The sequence below is a fragment of the Rana temporaria genome, chromosome 9 (genome assembly GCF_905171775.1).
Source record: "Rana temporaria chromosome 9, aRanTem1.1, whole genome shotgun sequence".
NCBI lineage: Eukaryota > Metazoa > Chordata > Amphibia > Anura > Ranidae > Rana > Rana temporaria.
In genome coordinates this window covers 137,990,809-138,010,414 of record NC_053497.1, presented here as the reverse complement: position 1 = coordinate 138,010,414, position 19,606 = coordinate 137,990,809, and the positions used below count along the sequence as shown (strand labels likewise).

Below are 19,606 nucleotides of genomic sequence, written 5' to 3'. Positions count from 1 at the left end.
TTGTATGTATGAGAGAGTGGAGAGCTTCTAGGAAGGGGTCCAGAATGGAACTGAAGGGTAAAAATGGGAAGGACGATGCATGTGGAGTAGAAAAGTGTACTGTTAATTCTACAAGCACATAAAATACATTTTAGCCATTTGAGTGCTTCTACTCAGTTTGGCGCAGACCCTTTTCTGTTCCAGTATGACTGTTTCCCAGTGCACAACGCCAACTCTTCAAAGACATGTTTTGATGAGTTTGGTCTTAAGGAACTAATGGCCTGCACAGAGTCCTGACCTCAACCCAAACTGCCTAAGGCGGAATCACATCTCCCCAGTGCTTAAGAATCTACACTGGCTCCCGATAGCAAAACGGGTTGAGTTCAAGGCACTCTGTCTGGTGTTTCGGGCCTATTGGCAACTAGGTCCAATGTACTTATCGAATATGACACAACACTACTGTCCATCCAGAGAGCTTCACTCGACTGACGCCCTGTTAGCAATTATTCAATCTAGTCGATGAGCTTCAAAAGGTGGCCGCCGGCTCCAAACACTGAGGAACTCTCTTTGGAACCAGCTCCCTCATCAGCTCCGAGCATCCTCCTCCTTGATGGCCTTCCGTAAGGGCTTGAAAACACTTCTTTTTTCACAAGCCTACAGATAGAGACTTGGCCTTCCAAGCCCTTAGCAGGACGCTGCCTTAATCCCAGGCTGCGGTCCATGGTCAGGGAGTAGGGATAGGCTTTTTGTGCCCTGACACCCCCCCCCTTCTTTTTATATTTCTGTTATTTCTTGTCTGTTGCCCTCTTTTACTTAGATGTCTAGTTTCTTCTTTTTGCTCTTGGGAACTGGATACCCCCAGCTTGTTGGTAAGCGCTTAGACGCGAGTTTCACAACTCGCATTTGGCGCTCTATAAGTATTTATTCCAATCCAATCCAATCCAATCCAACCCTACTGAACAACAAAGTGCTCACAAATGCTAAAAATGCAAACCTCACAAACACTTTTTTGGCTGTATAGACACAAATTCCCATAGGAAAGAGAAGCGTCTTCGGATGCCTGTCACAAATTCCCATAGACACACTCATGCCCATGCTCAAATAGGTGTGATGATCAGGTGTTCACAAAGATTTGACCATATTGTCTATTGATATACTACAACTGTAAGTTTAGAAATTATATGTTTTAAACATTTTAGCTGCTTGTTATGAGCTTCTCATATAACTACAAAGACAAGTGTTTTTCTTTGGAATATATTACCTGATTGAATGTGGATGTTCCCCTGCGGAGCAAGAGGCATGTTGTTTCTGTACCATGTGATGGTCGGAGGAGGTATTCCAGAAGATTCACCAGAAAAGAGTGAAGCTACCTTGTAAAGCTACAGACACATTGCGTGGCTCCACCTGTGGACTTGTTATTTCTGGAGGTACTGAAATGATAAGTAACATTCACATTAATAACCAGCTTTCAAAACCCATTATGCCAGAGGTGTCAAACCTTTTTCAAAGAGGGCCAGATTTGATGAACTGAACATGCGCGAGAGCCGACCATTTTGCCTGACATTCTTTGAACCATTAAAATTCGGTCTAAGGCCTCGTACACACGACCGAGAAACACATAGTTTTCCTCGTCGAGTTCCTTGTTAGGCTGTCAACAAGCCAATTTTCTCCATTCCCCGTCAAGGAAATAGAGAACATGCTCTCTTTTTGGCTCGTCGAGTTTCTCGACAGTTTCCTCAACGAAAATGTACACACGACCGGTTTCCTCGGCAAAAAAATATCCCCCAGCAAGTTTCTTGCTGGTTTTTGCCGAGAAACTCGGTCGTGTGTACGAGGCCTGTGTTCCTCCAAGCACTAATACAATGCCCAACAATAATTCTCTTGTCTTTGTGGCTGTGTGTGGTGAAGAGATGAGCTTGGGCGTGTTATTTGGATATACCGTATTTATTCACTTTAAGAGGGAAGTTTCAGGAAAAATAAATAAAAAATGTATTAAAGAACTGTAAAGCAAAATAGAGGTCAGTGCCCATCTGCAGCCTCACAAGTGCCCATCTGCAGACCCACCATTGCCATGAATGTAGCCTCACCATTGCCAGGAATGTAGCCTCACCATTGCCAGGAATGCACCCACCACGATTTGCCAGGAATGCAGCACCATATGTGCCAGGAATGCACTCACGAGCGCCAAAAAATTACAGGAGAATCTCCTGTTTACACAGCGGCCCCCTTTATTAGAAAGTCCCGCCTCTTTTGATGGACAGAACAGTCATCCACTGGCAGCGCAGGGACTTCCTATTACAGAGGCCGCCCGTAAACAGGAAAATACTCCTGTGTGTGTACAGCGGCGGTGCTCGTCCTGCCTCCTCCCTGTCCCGTTTCAAGGCATATACATCTATTGTGGCCCTGGCGGCTGGGAGATTGTCGGGGGCCACAAAAGATTATACATATGTCTAAATAACCCGGGCGGCCGTTCAAACCGGAACACGGGCCGTGATTGGCCCACGGGCCGGACTTTTGGACATTGCCTGCATTATGCAGCTAGAACAGAGATTATGTGATCGCTTATTAAAAAGAAAAACAAAAACAAAAAAACGTATTTATGATTTATATATATACATACACAACACACACACCATACACACAAATGTTTTGCCTTTTATTTCTAGGTGAGATTTCACATATACTCTAATGCCGCGTACACACGATCGTAAATTCTGATAAGAAAACCCGTGGATTTTTTTCCGACTGAATTTTGTCTCAAACTTGTGTTGCATACACACGGTCGCACAAATTCCGACCGTCAAGAACGCGGTGACGTACAACACTACAATGAGCCGAGAGAAATTAAGTTCAATGATTCCGAGCATGCGTGTTTTTTTTGCGTGTCGGTATTGCATACAGATGATCGGAATTTCCGACAAGGGGCAGATTCTCCAAAGGAGATACGACGGGGGGTATCTCCAGATACGCCGTCGTATCTCTGAGTCTGAGCCGTCGTATCTAAGCGCCTGATTCATAGAATCAGTTACGCATAGATTTCTATTAGATCGTCGGATCTTAACTGCATATTTACGCTGGCGCTAGGGGCGGTGTACGCTGATTTACGCTAGAAATATGTAAATCGCTAGATACGGGGAATTCACGAACGTAGCTTGGCCGACGCAGTACAGATACGCCGTTTACGTTAGGCTGTTCCCGGCGTAAAGTTACCCCTGCTATATGAGGCATACATGCAGCGTACCAATGTTAAGTATGGACGTCGTTCCCGCGTCGAATTTTGAATATTTTACGTCGTTTGCGTAAGTCGTCCGTGAATGGAGCTGGACGTCATTTACGTTCACGTCGAAACCAATACGTTCTTGCGGCGTACTTTGAAGCAAAAAACACGCCCCCCCTGTTCCAAATTTTAATTAGGCGGGCTTACGTCGGCCTATTTACGCTACGCCGCTGCAACTTACGGAGCAAGTTCTTTGAGAATATAGCACTTGCCCGTCTAAGTTGCGGAGGCGTAGTGTAAATAGGATACGCTACGCCGGAACAAAGATACGCCGATCTACGAGAATCTGGCCCAAGAACTTTTCCCGTCGGAAAATTTGAGAACCAGCTCTCAAATTTTTGAAAAAGTCAGATGGGGCCTACACACCGTCGGAATTTCCGACCAAAAGCTCCCATCGAACTTTACTTTTCAGAAATTCCGACCGTATGTACGCGGCATAAGAGTTAGTTTTCATGTTCATAGCTCTGTTATGCTATTTAGGCATTTGTCACAGATAATGATAATCAATGCTAAGAACGTTTTTCTGATCATTGATCCATATTTTGCATAAGAGTAAAAGGAATGTTTAACCACGTACCCTACTTACCCTATCCTTTAAATCTAAATTCTAGTACAGAAGGACTTACCCTGCACCGTGAGGTCATATTTATTATCAGTCTGCCCCGCTGCATTTACTGCCACACAGACATATCGGCCAGAGTGGGAAGACATTGCCCGGGAGATGATCAGCTGTTGCCCCTTGTTCTTCAATACCAAGTTAGGTCCGCTGCCTAATGGAAAACCGTCCTTCAGCCAGGTCAATGAGGGAGCAGGCTTGCCGCTGACCACACATTCCATGGTCACGGTGCTGTCTCGGGTCACCGCTATGGGAGCTGCAATATGGCCACTGCTACCGATTACTGGGAGAGCTGGGGAGATGGTAGAATAGAGAATAAAAACATGAACATTTATCTATACTATAATAGAGTAAGTTTGTACTATACTATTAAGGATGATCAGAATAATGAATGGAGAGGAACCAACTGACAATTAAAGTGAACTGTCATTGTCATGACAAAGATATGGGAGCTGCTATTGTGGACTCCAACAATATCTGTGCCTTTTGATTGACCCGATATATCATTACTTGCTCCATTTTAATTTATTCCCATACCACCCCCCCCTTAATCCCTCTCCCTTCCTTAAATTCCCCCATCCTGGATGTCGCCATTCACTACCTCTCTTAATACATTGCTGACCATTGTATTAGGTGAGTATGAGCCCCATCTATTTTGTTTGGGCCCCTTTCTATACTATTGATAGAGTTATATATGCACTGCACTAAGGTAAAGGAAGCTATTTAGGGAAAAAAAATTCCTTTACAACCCCATTAAAATGCTAGATTTTAAAGTATTTACTAGTTTCTAGAGGGAAACTATAGTATTTATAATACATTTTGAACTACACTATATTACCAAAAGTATTAGGACACCTGTCTTTACATGCAAATGAACTTTAATGGCATCCCAGTCTTAGTCTGTAGGGTTCAATATTGAGTTGGCCCACCCTTTGCAGCTATAACAGCTTCAACTCTTCTGGGATGGCTGTCCACAAGGTTTAGGAGAGTGTCTATGGGAATATTTGACCATTCTTCCAGAAGTCCTTTTGTGAGGTCAGGCACTGATGTTGGACAAGAAGGCATGGCGCACAGTCTCTGCTCTAATTCATCCCAAAGGTGTTCCATCAGGCTGAGGTCAAAACTCTGTGCAGACCAGTCAAGTTCCTTCACCCCAAACTCACTCGCGGAATAAAATAACTTTATAAATATAAAAAAGCGCTGTCTTACCATAGACCTCCAGCCAGTAGTCCCTTTGTGTGCTGCCGGCCTCATTGCTACACACACAGGTGTAATTGCCTTCATCCGATGCCTGGACCTTACTGATTTGTAGCAACCGTCCTCCGGCTGACACCAGAGCCACATCCTCACCCTCCAGGGGGGACCCTGCATCAGGACAGAAGATACATGTCAACAATTCTCTAACATTTAAAGGTAACCAACCTGAGCAGAGGTATAGAAACTGCCATTACTGAATTCTAAATGGTCATTTACCCCTTCTGTTAAAATACATTTTTCGGCATTGCTAAGACCTCCATCGACAGGCTTTGTTATTGATTCTGCTTGCATTTCTGATCAGTTCAAGTTGCTTCTGGGCACTGGAGGCCACTCCATTTGGGGCATAGGAGTGCCACTCCCCTAATCCAGGTGTCCCGCCCCTAATCTGCATTCAGGGCACCGGAAGCATGGATTCCAATGTTTTTTTTTTTTTAGAAGCACATGATTAGAGCCAGAGGCTATAATTGGCTTAAAAAAAGGGTGAGTTTAGGGCGAAGAGCACTGTGCCCACCCAGTTGTAAGACATTAACGAGTTCGCTATTGCCTTCCTGATTCCCCTACTGGCCAATCAGGAAGCGGGTCCTGAGACCCATTACCCGATTGGCCAAGAGGAGAAGCGATCCTATTGGCCAACTAGGAACCTAGGAGAAGGGGGGAGGAGGTGATGCAGAAAAGCAGGAGAAGCCTCCTGACCCCGCCCCGGAGGAAGTGCTGACCTTGACCTAGATGGGGTAAGTGCGGGGCTCGTGACCGAATGGGGGGTGCAGGGGTGATCCCCCCAAAAAAATATACCACCAGCCACCACTGCTTCTAGGATCATTTACAATTCACTGACAAGACTATTTGACCTAAGCTCCAATTTTGTATTCTCATAGACTTGTATGGGGAGAGAAGTCCTGTGACTCAGGCCCCTAAAAAAATATCTCTAGGCAAAACTTTTTTTTTTTTTTTATCCTTGTCATTGATCACTAGTTCATGGGTCACTATCCTAGAATGAATGTAAAGGCTGGAACTTCTCAGGCTGCGTGCTTATTGTGTTCCACAGATTTCCTTCACTGCAAACCAAGGATAAGATGACACCTCTAACTTTGCAACTAAAAATGAAAAAAACAACAACTCAGCATTGGTGTCTCCAAGATCTCTAAGACCTGCTTAAGACCCGCTTCCTGATTGGCCGGGAGAAGAAGCAGGAAGACAATGGCGAATATTAATTTGCTATTGTCACGCAACTAGGTGTGCTCGGGGCGCAGTGCTCTGCGCCCTGAGCCCACCCTTTTTTCAAGCCAATTAGAGCCTCAGTCTTTAATCATGTGCTTAAAAAAAAAAAAACACTATTGAAATCCATGCGTCCGGCGCCCTCCATGTAGATTAGGGGCTGGGCGCATGGATTTGAGGGGCTCTGCTCCTAATGAAGCGGCCACCACTGCACTACAAGCAAGGTGCAAGGGTAAATCTTTCCACATGTGTTGGTGACAACTGTCTAAGAGGGGCATTGTCTTCACTTCAGGGAGATGTCCTATTGCATCACTGGGACAGCAAGTAAAGATGAATTTCCCCAGCAGAACAAAGACAGCAAAAAAATAAATAAAAAATAACCTAATAAAGGTTTTAACTCTTCTCTATTCTATCCATAGTTTTCCAAAAAAAAAGGTTTGACTATACAAACACTGCATTATGTTATCCCCTTCGTGTGATTACACTTTGAATTACAATCACTCACCATTCTTCATCCAGGTAAGCAGAGGAGGTGGAGAGCCCTGACATTCACAGGTGAAGCTGGTTGGCTGTCCTTCGATAACTGGCAAGGAGGGTTCAGGAAATGCTGGGAAACTGGGAGGGACTAAAAAAAGAGGGTATTAAAGATGAGTGTTGGCAAAAAGAAATGAAAGTAGTAAGTGTATGCATCAACATACTCAAATGAGAATATAAAGTTAATTAGCTGTCTTGTTGCCATAGGTAAATATTAAGTGAAATAATTCCCTTTCCTGGAGAAAACTGCCACTCCGGGCTTCTGACAGAGCTGGTCATTTGGCCAAAAGTCTAGGCTACTGTTCTCATCTCTGTTAAACCAGAGGATTAGTCAATGTGTCCTCCAATCCTCGCCTTGAGACAGCTTGGGCTGGTCCCTGACCTCACGTTTCTCTACTGTAGTTAGAAGCAGGCCCGGATTTCCCACAAGGCCACTGAGGCCAGGCCTTGGGGCGGCAGGGCTCCAAGGGGCGGCAGTGGCATGGAGTCCCCCGACGCCCGGAACATACAGTTAGGGCGGTAAGTTATGGGGGAATACGCTCGCTCGTTAACAAGTGATTGCGGCAATGTCACCGAAATCACTTGTAAAATATGTGCTCCCGTCCGTTCTCGCCTCTCCCCCACCCCACATACCTCTCTCTGCTGGCTCTGTCTTCGGGACTCCGTCCCCCCCCCCCCGGCCACCGAGTCTGTCTCCTGTCCCTGCTGCCGATGTACACAGTGAGAGGGGAGAGCTGTGCTCTTCCCATCTCAGCTGTGACAGGAGTTCTAGCACAGTGATAGGACTCCTGTTTTGGAGGTGACAGGGTCAATTGCTATCACACAGGAAATTATTTTCTCCTGTGTGATAGCAAAAAAGTTAAGTGAAAAAAAATTGATAAAAAATAAATAAATAATAAGAAATAATAATTAAATTAATAAAATAAAAAAGTAAAGAATAAAAAAAATAATAAGAAAAATAATAGGAAAATTATACAAAAATTTTAAAAAGTAAGCGACAAGCTACAAATAAATAAAAATAAAAAAAGTGATAAAAAAGTAAAAAAACAAACAAAACATATTTGATCTAACCATGCCGCACATACTCCGTTGATTTGGGGGGGTGGGTCGGTTGGCGGGGAGGGGGTGCATTGTGGAACCTGGCCTTGGGGCGGCAGTGAGAGCAAATACGGCCCTGGTTAGAAGTACTCGCAAATAGATAATTAAAGAACAGAACACTGATGGGGTTAATCCAGAGCACTGAGCAATGCAGTAGAACCTGATTGGTTATGGCAGTGCCCCTTCCTCCACCTACAGAGTGACTCTAGTGCAAAGTTTAGGTTCAATGAAAGGTTCATCCACACTGGCCCACAAATAATATATGGCCTAGAAGGTAGAGAATGGCACCATTTATCTGGAGCTTCTCGAACAGGTTTTTACTCTTTAAAAAAAATCTCTTTAATGCAGCCAGCACTGTTTAGTTGAGTCTTTTACCCCAGATGACGACATTGTAATGCTTCTCAGAACGCCCGGCATCATTGGAGGCCTCACAGGTGTACCATCCAGCATCTCGCAGCTGAGCCTGGTCAATCTGTTGAGTGACAAATAATATATGTGTCACAATGTGTAATTACTAGATACTAGAAAGTCACATACACCCATGGATCAAATAAAAATCCCCTCATCTCTCTATATTTAAAAATGTGAACCTCTGCACAACAAAAATCAAGTATTGGAAATGCTTACTTGCAGTGTTATTTATTGACTTGCAACACCCCTCTCAACATCCTAGAGAACTGACATATAAAAAAGTGTCAGTTCATGGCCCTCCCACCTTGTGTCATAGCCCTCTTCTCTTCTGGGATTATCAAATTACTCTGTGTTGGCCCAGCTCCTATGCTCCTCCCTTAACTTTTCCTACATAGCTAAGGAGTTAGACGGAATACTGCAGAGTATCAAGTCAGTGACAACTCTGAGTCTGCTGGGGCTGCTGACATCACATACAACATGGTGAAGCCTAGCAAAAGGCTCCAGGCCAGGGGTGGACTGACCATTGAGTCACTCGGGCACTGCCCGAGGGCCCCATGCCACTAGGGGGCCCCATCAGGGTTGCCAGGCTCAGTAAAACCAGGCACAGTATGTAAAAATCTGTTTTTTTTACATCTGTCCCTGATATGTCCGAAACCGACAGGCTTTTGATGTGAAATTCCTGAGATTTTAGCTGCACTGCCTCCTGGCGTGGTGGCCATCTGTAAGCCCAGGGGCCCCATAATCTTCTATTGCCTGGGGGCCCCATGAGTTGTCAGTCCACCCCTGCTCCAGGCTTTAGGATGTCTACACAAGGGGGATTTACAGGTAAATAAAATGCATAAAATGAGTTAAATGCACATAAAATCTTTTTGTAAAACGGCAACAAGGTTTGTTTAAAGTAGAAGTATGGACAAAGCTTTTTTTGGCCATACTTCTATGGATCACAGGAGTCCAGTGACCCTGTGACCCATTTTTAGCCAACAGCGGGTTGTCAGGTGACATCACTCAGCCAGTCCAGGCTTGGAAAAGATCCTGATCCACCGAGAGCTTGAGCCAGCACCTTCACAACCCAGCACTCCAGTGAGCACTGCAGAGGAAAGCAGAGAGCCGCTGCCCGACAGTCGCGGCTCTCTGCTCAGAGTGGAGGAGGAGAACTGAGCAATCAGCAGTGTCTAAAGATGTTGTAAATCCACTCTGAGAACTTGTACCTACAGGTAAGCCTAGATTAAGGCTTACCTGTAGGTGCAAGAAATATCTCCTTAACCTACACGGTTAAGGAGATATTTGCAGAAAACACTGCACTGATGTCAACAGCACAGGCGCACTGAATGCCCCGGCATTATGATTGGGATCATGCCGGTCCCGCGCGCATGTGCGGGAGTGACGTCATCGCCGCTCCGGCCAATCACAGCGCCGGAGCGATACCCGTAAGAAGCGCAGAGGGGACATGACGTGGCGGAGGAGGGGAACGAGAAGCACTTTGGGGGCCTCGATCTCAGGTAAGTCATTCATAATGAGCTAGTATGTTATGCCTTTCTCTTGCAGGGTTTTTTTTTTGTAGGAAAAAATAAAATAAAAATCGGCTTTACTTCCTCTTTAATCACTCAGTTCCCACTCCAGAGTCGGCGGGGGGCAGATGCAGCATCAGATTGATGCTGCATCCACCTAGGCGAGTATAATTGTTTTTTAGGCTGGGTTCACACCGCAGCATGGAGCAGTTGACAGCAGGGGCCTGGTACATTCCTGTTTACTGTTTCAGGTCCGATTTCAGCCCCAATTTGTGTCTGAATTCAGGCCTGAAAACGTACCAGAAGACGCACGGGACTCCTGTGCAATTTGCATCGAAGCCACTCTGGAGATGTGTGAACCTGCTCCATAGAGAGCCAGTCACAATCTCCTGACATGCGAATTAGATGCAGCGAGAGCCACATCCAATTCTCACTAGTGTGAACTCAACCTTAAAATCCCAAACTTCTCTTTTGAGTGCATAAGCACATCAAAGTGGAACTAAAAGAGTCCATTCACACCAGTGGGTTCCAGTAAAACAAGCATTTTACCATGCATTGCCACAAGGCACAGTGACGCATCAAACACAGCCTGATGCACTGCAAGGTCTTTTTTTTTTTAAATGGCAACCCTATGCACATACATAGTTCACCCCAATGCATATGTGCTATAAGGCACCACAATGCACTAATGTGAACCATTTGGTCATTGTGGTGTGGTGCATCGAAAACAAATTGCATACACGGGTTAAGTGTTGTAGCCCATTTAAAAGGGTAAACGTTAAATACATTAGTTAATGCAGCAACTGGAGGGAAATGGCCCACAAATGCCTTTATAATAAATACAACCCATGTAAGCAGTTTGTGAGCGAGACAATTATTGGCGCTTTAGGTGTGGAAGGCACTAATCAAATTTTTTTTTTTTTTACTTAGCAGTGTTAACAGGAATATCAAAGAAGCACGTTGCCAATAATTAATGATAACAAACCTGTAGGAAGCGTCCATTCTCTGTCACCCGGATCCCGGCCCTTTTAGGAAGTGGGCGTCCATCTTTTAGCCAGGTAATTGCAGGTGGTGGGAAAGCACTGCTCTCACACTCCAAGGTGACCGGCTGATTCACAGTGACTGATGAGTTGAACTCTTCTCCCAGGATGCTTGGAGGCACTGCACGGTGAATAATACAGACAACACTAATCACGTATCTTTTATTCCAAGTTATAATACAGTACTACATACAAGGAGAGGGATCGAATTCTGATCGGTGGCCTGAGTACAGGGCCGATGCTACCACTACCCATCAAGGCAGCCACCTAGGGCGGAATGCTGCCTAGGGCGCCCGGCCACTGGTGTTCCTACTCTCTTCTCTCTGCAGCAAGCAACTAATGCCGCGAACACTTGAACGGATTTTCCGTCGGAAAAACCTTGGATTGTTTTTCCGACGAAATTCCGCTCAAGCTTGGCTTGCATACACACGGTCATAGGGGTGTAACGGATCGTCACCGATCCGTGATCCGAACGGGCCACCCCGTTCGGATCGGCACACCCCGCGATCCGCGGAGCGCTCCGGAGCCTAGGCCTAGGAAAGTCCCCGGCTTCGGCCTAGCTCCGGAGCGGCGGCCAGTCTGCTTGCCAGAGCCCAGCGTGACACGCCTCCCCGGGGAGGCGTGTCACGCTGTGCACTGGGCTCTAGCAAGTTGAATAGGAATGTTAGCAGTGAAGCACTGGTGTGAGAGGAGGGGGGGGGGAAAGGGGGAAAAAAGAGGCACAATAGCAATTCACAGGGGTGGATTAAAGAGGAAGCAGGTGAGGCTGTTTGGGACTTAAAGTACAATCTTGATGTTTTTACAGCAAAAAATATATATATATATATATTTTGCTGTAAAAACATCAAGATTGTACTTTAAGTCCCAAACAGCCTCACCTGCTTCCTCTTTAATCCACCCCTGTGAATTGCTATTGTGCTCTTTTTTCGGATCAGCAAAAAAAAAAAAAAAAAAGGTTCCTTTTTTTAATTGGTCCAAAAAAAAAAATATATATTTTATTATATATTATATATATATATATATATATATATATATATATATATATATTTTTTTTTTGGACCAATGAAAAAACGGACCCTTTTTTTTTTTTTTTGCTGATCCGAAAATGATCCGATCCGTGACTCCTGATCCGAGGATCGATCCGATCCGTGAGTTTTTTGATCCGTTGCACCCCTACAACGGTCACACAAAAGATCTCTGAACTTTCGTCCGTCAAGAACGCGGTGACGTACAACACTACAACGAGCCGAGAAAATGAAGTTTAAATGCTTCCGAGCATGCGACTAAATTTTTATGGCAATGAACCCTGTAGGGCTTTGTGCAGAAATGCCCTATGCATGTGCGGATATGCTGCACATCTCTGCCATATATAAAAAAATGCTTCACAATCAGGGCTCAAGTCCTGCGGGAACGGAGTTCCTGCACTTTTTTCACAGCAGGAACGCGGTTCCCTTTGCAGGACGAGAGCAGCCGAGCCGCACAGCCAATCCTTCACTAAGCGGCGATGCCCAGCTTGAGTCACTGTCAGGGGCAGGCGAACCTTAGTAATCCTTTATGTTACTGGCCACTTCCTGTATAAGGATTCATCGGGTAGTGTGCGGGTATTCCGTCACTTCCTCGATGCCGCAATGTCTCCTGGGAGCAAGTTCTTTCTAAATCCCGCGATAACTCGCGACATACCTCCGCAATGTCTCCTGGGAACAATGACAAAAGCTCCCAGGAGACATTGCGGCATCGAGGAAGTGACGGAATACCCGCACACTACCCGATGAATCCATATACAGGAAGTGGCCAGTAACATAAAGGATTACTAAGGTACAGTGGGTCGAAAAAAACAAATGCGGTTTTAGTAATTATGCATATGAGCGTATAATTTTTTTTTGGTGCGGGAGTGGATCTTGGGTGGGAGTTCCCACACTTTTTTCCCCAGGACTTGACCCCTGTTCACAAGTCCAATAGGACAAGAGACCTAGAACTCTGCAATTGGCTCCCTGTGAGATCTTTGGGTCCATCTCTAGAGCATGCTGGCAGGGGATGGACGTCTGTGGCTGCTTTCTATAAAAATCAACTGTAAGACTTGCCACACTTTTTGTTTTGCACTTGAAATTATTTATAGAATTAAAGTTTAGTTGGGCTTCAGACTATTTGTATTAAGGTGGTGATGTTGGAGAAGTCAGTAAAGGGGACATACTAAAAAGTATTCATACCCCTTAAAAATGTTCACACTTTGTCATGTTACAACCAAAAACGAAAATGTCGTTTATTGGGATTTTATGTGATAAACCAACACAAAGTGGCACATAATTGTGAAGTGGAAGGAAAACGATAAATGGTTTTCAACATTTTTTACAAATAAATATGTGAAAAGTGTGGCGTGCATTTGTATTCAGCCCCCCTGAGTCAATACTTTGTACAACTACCTTTCACTACAATTACAGCTGCAAGTCTTTTTGGGGATGTCTCTACCAGCTTTGCACATCTAGAGAGGGACATTTTTGCCCATTCTTCTTTGCAAAATAGCTCAAGCTCTGTCAGATTGGATGGAGAGCTCTGTGAACAGCAATGTTCAAGTCTTGCCACAGATTCTCAATTGGATTTAGGTCTGGACTTTTGACTGGGCCATTCTAACACTGATATGCTTTAATCTAAACCATTCCATTGTAGCTCTGGCTGTATTTTCGAGTCGTTTTCCTGCTGGAAGGTGAACCTCTGCCCCAGTCTCAAGTCTTTTGCAGACTAACAGGTTTTCTTCTAAGATTGCCCTGTATTTGGCCCATTCATCTTCCCATCAACTCTGACCAAGCTTTCCTGTCCCTGCTGAAGAAAAGCACCCCCATAACATGATGCTGCCACCACCATGTTTCACAGTGGGGATGGTGTGTGTTAGGTGATGTTGTGCAGTGTTAGTTTTCCACCACAAATAACATTTTTCTTTTAGGCCAAAAATTCAATTTTGGTCTCATCTGACCAGAGCACCTTCTTTCACATGTTTGCTGTGTCCCCCACATGGCTTTTCGCAAACTGCAAACAGGACTTCTTATGGCTTTCTTTCAACAATGGATTTCTTCTTGTCACTCTTCCATAAAGGGCAGATTTGTGGAGTGCACGACTTATGCCGCATACACACCATCACTTTATGTGATGAAAAAAAACGACACTTTCTGTGAAGTAAAAAATGACGTTTTTGAAACTTCAATTTTCAAAGACGAAGTTGCCTACACACCATCGTTTTTCTCACAATGTTCTTGCAAAGTGAGGTTACGTTCCACCACGTTTTACCATTGAAGCTTGCTTCATAAGTAGCTTCTGGGCATGCGCGGGTGAAAAAACGTCTTAGAAAACGACGTTTTTTTGCTACACATGGTCAATTTCTGTGAAGTAAAAAGTGCACTTTTGAAAACGACACATAAAATTGAAGCATGCTTCAATTTTTTTTGGTCGTTTTTTACAAGACATAAAACTACGTTTTCCCCCACACACAGTCAATTAAAGTGACGTTTTTAAAAACGTCATTTTTTTTCATCACATAAAGTGATGGTGTGTACGTGGCATAATAGTTGTCCTGTGGACAGATTCTCCCCCATGAGCTGTGGATCTCTGCAGCTCCTCCAGAGTTATCATGGGCCTCTTGGCTGCTTCTCTCCTTGCCCAGCCTGTCTGTTTAGGTGGACGGCCATGTCTTGGTAGGATTGCAGTTGTGCCATACTCTTTCCATTTTTAGATGATGGATTGAACAGTGCTCCATGAGATGTTCAAAGCTTGGGATATTTTTTTTATAACCGGACCCTGCTTTAAACTTCTCAATAACTTTATCCCTGACCTGTCTGGTGTGTTCCTTGGGCTTCATGGTGCTATTGGTTCACTAAGGTTCTCTAACAAACCTCTGAGGGCTTCACAGAACAGCTGTATTTATACTGAGATTAAATTACACACAGATGGACTCTATTTACTAATTAAGTGACTGAAGGCAATAGGTTCCACTAGATTTTATTTAGGGGCATCCGGTTAAACAGGGCTGAATACAAATGCATGCCACACTTTTCAGATATTTATTTGTAAAAAAAAAAATTGAAAACCATTTATCATTTTCTTTGCACTTCAAAATGATGTGCCATTTTGTGTTGGTCTATCACAAAAAAATCTCAATAAAATACATTTATAATTTTGGTTGTAACATGACAAAATGTGGAAAAGGGGTATGAATACTTTTTCAAGGCACTGTAGAAGGGTCACTTTAATTGTGAGTGGGCAATGCAGACAAATACACTACAGATAAATGGTTAAAACTAGGCCTATTTTATTGTTCCCTAGGAGAGGAACATCTAATAGAACATATTTTCTACATGGATAATGTCCAGGTACAGTTTTCAGAATAATATGAGATAGAACATTATACAAATGTAGCAATAGTAAAATTGGCATAATTCCCAGCTTCCTGCATAGTACCAGAACAGAACAATGCTAACAATAGTAGAATAATGATCATATCTGTATAGCTTGGCAGACGTCCCAGAAGATAACTGCCGCCAACAGTCACAAAAGCCAAGATCTGCATCCGTAACTGTAATTGCCTATTACTTGTCAATTACAGAAAAGAAAATAGAATGAACAGGCTGTTGCCAAAACATTGTATATAAGAATGACGCTGTAAACAGCACATCATTTATTCATGTCTGATCACGTTCCCTTACTTATTTTCATAGCTGAATTTTAGATGTATTTATTTCACATAGAATATATCAAGCCTTTTTAAGTACGGCCATCACTATAGGTGTCCCTCTCAACTGCAGTCAGGGAATCATGTGTACGAGTGTTCGGATAGAGGTTATACATACAGAAGTGTATTTTGGTTTTGTGCTGCCCTAGGCAAGACTAAAATCGGGCACCCCCCTTCATCTAAATTTGTCCCACCCCGGCTGCGGTATACCGTTCTTGTCTCAGGATCTGATGGGGAAGCTGCAGCCGTTCACAGTGAACAGCTACGGTTTCCTCATCAGACCCTAAGAAAAGATTAGTCTAAGTGCCATTGCTGCCCATGATCTGCCGTTGCTTGCGTGGGGGGACTAAAACGCGCATTAGCCTTTGGCACGAGCACGGAAGGACGGGGGCTTTTTACATTTTGTTTTTTGATATTTTATTTTTTTACACTGTTGCTTTAATTTTTTCTCAATCACTTTTATTGCTGTCACAAGGAATATAAACATCCTTGTGACAACAATAGGCTTGTGACAGGTACTCTACATGGAGAGATCTGACGTCTATAAGACCGAGCCACCATCTGGTTGCTATTGCAAGAGAGCCGACTGCCCGCCGTAAAAAACTATACTGGGGTGATGCCTGCAGCTCATCTTGATACAACCACTAAAAGGATGGGAAGTGGTTAAAGAGGCCCTTCTGCCTGGGGGCAGTGGTGCCCTTCTGAAAAATGCCACCCAAGGCAAACACCTTGGCCCAGATTCACGTAGAATCGCCTATCTTTAGGCGGGCGTAGCGCATCTCAGATACACTACGCCGCCGTAACTTAGAGCGGCAGTTCCCCTATTCTCAAAGAACTTGCGCTTTAAGTTACGCCGGCGTAGTGTAACTGGGCCGGCGTAAGGCCGCCGAATTCAAATTTGGAAGTGGTGGGCGTGTTTTATGGAAATTAATCGTGACCCCACGTAATCAACGCTTTTAACGAACGGCGCATGCACCGTCCGTGGACTATCCCAGTGCGCATGCTCCAAATTACGCCGCAAAGACTCAATGCTTTCGACGTGAACGCAACTTACGCACAGCCCCATTCACAGAAGACTTATGCAAACTACGTAAAACGTGAAAATTTCTACGCTGTTCCGACGTCCATACCCAACATTGGTACGCCTGATCTACGCCTCATAGAGCAGGGGTAACTTTACGCCCAAAAAAGCCTTACGTAAACGACGTAAAAAAATGCGCCGGGCGCACGTACGTTTGAGAATCGGCGTATCTGGCTAATTACCATATTCGACGCGTAAATTGACTGAAGCGCCACCTAGTGGCCAGCGTAAATATGCAACTTAGATACGACGGCATAAGAGACTTACACCGGTCGGATCTAAGACAAATCTATGCGTAACTGATTCTAAGAATCAGGCGCATAGATACGATGCCTCACACTCAGAGATCTGGAGATACGCCGGCGTAACTCCTTTGAGAATCTGGGCCCTTAATTGCAATGTGGTAGATACACCACTGCATACATAGCTATAATAACACATCACTCATTGAGCACTGGAACTAGAGGTAGTTAGTACAGGCAAAATTAGAAATAAATTCTCTGGTGAGCAGGAGAGTCTTCAGACACTCTAAAGCAGGCCAAACATATCTAGAATTCTCACGGCTGTCGGAATTCAGGAACAGTAACTGTAGCTGGTTGGATGCTGACAGTGAAGCTAGGGGATGCTGTCAGAGACACCCATGGCTCGAATTTTGCCCGATTCATCGCTACCGGTCAACATTAAAGAAATTTTTATGGCCAGCTTAAGTCTGTCAGTGCTTCTAACTGAAGGGATTGACAGTAGGGGACATATATACGGTATAGCAGGGGGTCTCTAACTGGCGGCCCTCCAGCTGTTGCGAAACTACAAGTCCCATAAGGCATTGCAAGGCTGACAGTTACAAGCATGACTCCCACAGGCAGAGGCATAATGGGACTTGTAGCTGGAGAACCGCCAGATGAGACTCCTGTGGTATAGTGTAGTCTGTAAAACCAATTAAACAGTGGGACAGTGATGTCAGAAATTAAACCTCATACGTGTATATTATTTATCATATTGAATAAATCACAAGCCCAATGTGGAAGGGCCCTGATTATGTCTTTGTTATCTCAACATATAAAATGAGGAGGTGAACCCCTCCTACTTACTGTAGACCTGCAGCTCGGTATCATGGCTGTCCTCCCCTGCAGAATTAACGGCAACACAGGTGTAGATTCCAGAATCCAATATGTGGGCTGCAGACAAGGTAAGGATTCTGCCCTGCTCCAAAATCTGAAGGACAAATACCAAAGACTTATTGGACTCAACATAGCATAACAGATAAACCAAGCATTAATCCAGTCATCCTGGGCAAACCTAATGGACAACTAATTGGCTGCTATGGGCTACTTATACGAATAGTGACCCATGCACTCATGTCTCAAGAATAAGCCTGATTAATGCCCTGTTTTGATGAGCTTTGGGAACGCGTTAAAAGTCAAATACAACTTGAGAGGCTTATGTGATCAGTCGAAATGCATTGATAAGTGCACTTGACCTGCTGCTGACCACTTTTTGCCCTGCATTTGACCTGCTTCAAGCTTCTTTTGCTTTCCTATTGACTTGAATGGTAAGAGAAGCGTTATTCACTTGAACAAAAGCCCATCAACACTGGCCTTATTAATATATAACTGTATTCGCTCATCATTATTTATGGCTCCTGAATATTCATACAGTCCTGATCAAAAGTTTAAGACCACTTGGAAAATGGCAAAAAATCGTATTTTACATTGTTGGATCTTAACAAGGTTCCAAGTAGAGCTTCAACATGCAACAAGAAGAAATGAGAGTGAGACCAAACATTTTTTGAGCATTCAATTTAATGAAAATAAACTGAAACAGGCTGTTTTTCAGCTGATCAAAAGTTTAGGACCACACCTCCAAAAAAAACCTAAACCCCCCCAAAACAGAAATCCAACTTCCAAACATGAACTCAGTAATGAGTAGCTCCGCCGTTATTGTTGATCACTTCAAAAATTTGTTTCGGCATGCTTGATGCAAGCGTTTCCATGAGGTGAGTGGGAACATTTCTCCAAGTGGTGAAGACAGCCGCACGAAGGCCATCTACTGTCTGGAACTGTTGTCCATTTTTGTAAACTTCCCTTGCCATCTATCCCCAAAGGTTCTCAATTGGATTTAGATCAGGGGAACACGCAGGATGGGCCAAAAGAGTGATGTTATTCTCCTGAAATAAGTCCCTTGTCCTGCCGGCATTGTGTACTGTAGCGTTGTCCTGTTGAAAAACCCAGTCGTTACCACACAGACGAGGGCCCTCAGTCATGGGGAATGCTGTCTGCAACATCTGGACATAGCCAGCGGCCGTTTGACGCCCCTGCACTTCCTGAAGCTCCATTGTTCCACTGAAGGAAAAAGCAGCCCAGACCATTATGGCGCCCCCTCGACTATGGCGCATAGAAAACATCTCAGGTGGGATCTGCTTGTCATGCCAGTAATGTTGGAAACCATCAGGACCATCAAGGTAAAAAAAAAATCATCAGAGAATAAAACTTTTTTTCACCTTTGAATGTCCCATGTTTGGTGCTCTCTTGCAAAGTCCAAACGAGCAGTTCTGTGGCGTTCAAGGAGACGAGGTTTTTGAAGACGTTTTTTGTTTTTGAAGCCCTTCAGTCTCAGGTGCCGTCTGATGGTTATGGGGCTACAGTCAGCACCAGTAAGGGCCTTAATTTGGGTCGAGGATAGTCCAGTTTCTTGATGAGAGACCCTGCTTATGCAGTTCAGCAAGCCAACCACGTTCAAAAAGGGAGAATTTTTGTCTTTGCCATCACAACGTGTGACTACCTGACAGAAAATGACAATGAATCTTTGCACAGATTTGGCCTTTTAAAGGCATGTGGTCCTAAACTTTTGATCAGCTGAAAAACAGCCTGTTTCAG

General features: G+C 44.3%; 1 protein-coding gene across 1 annotated transcript in view; it reads right to left on the bottom strand.

The window, feature by feature from the left end:
* Positions 1-19,606, bottom strand: part of HMCN2 (hemicentin 2) — a 345,628-nt gene that overhangs the window by 102,760 nt on the left and 223,262 nt on the right. Inside the window, 8 exon segments of the mRNA XM_040325278.1 lie at positions 1,241-1,334; positions 1,336-1,409; positions 3,883-4,164; positions 5,082-5,237; positions 6,850-6,969; positions 8,352-8,448; positions 10,881-11,056; positions 17,822-17,945. Coding sequence (XP_040181212.1) covers positions 1,241-1,334; positions 1,336-1,409; positions 3,883-4,164; positions 5,082-5,237; positions 6,850-6,969; positions 8,352-8,448; positions 10,881-11,056; positions 17,822-17,945 — 1,123 coding nt within the window.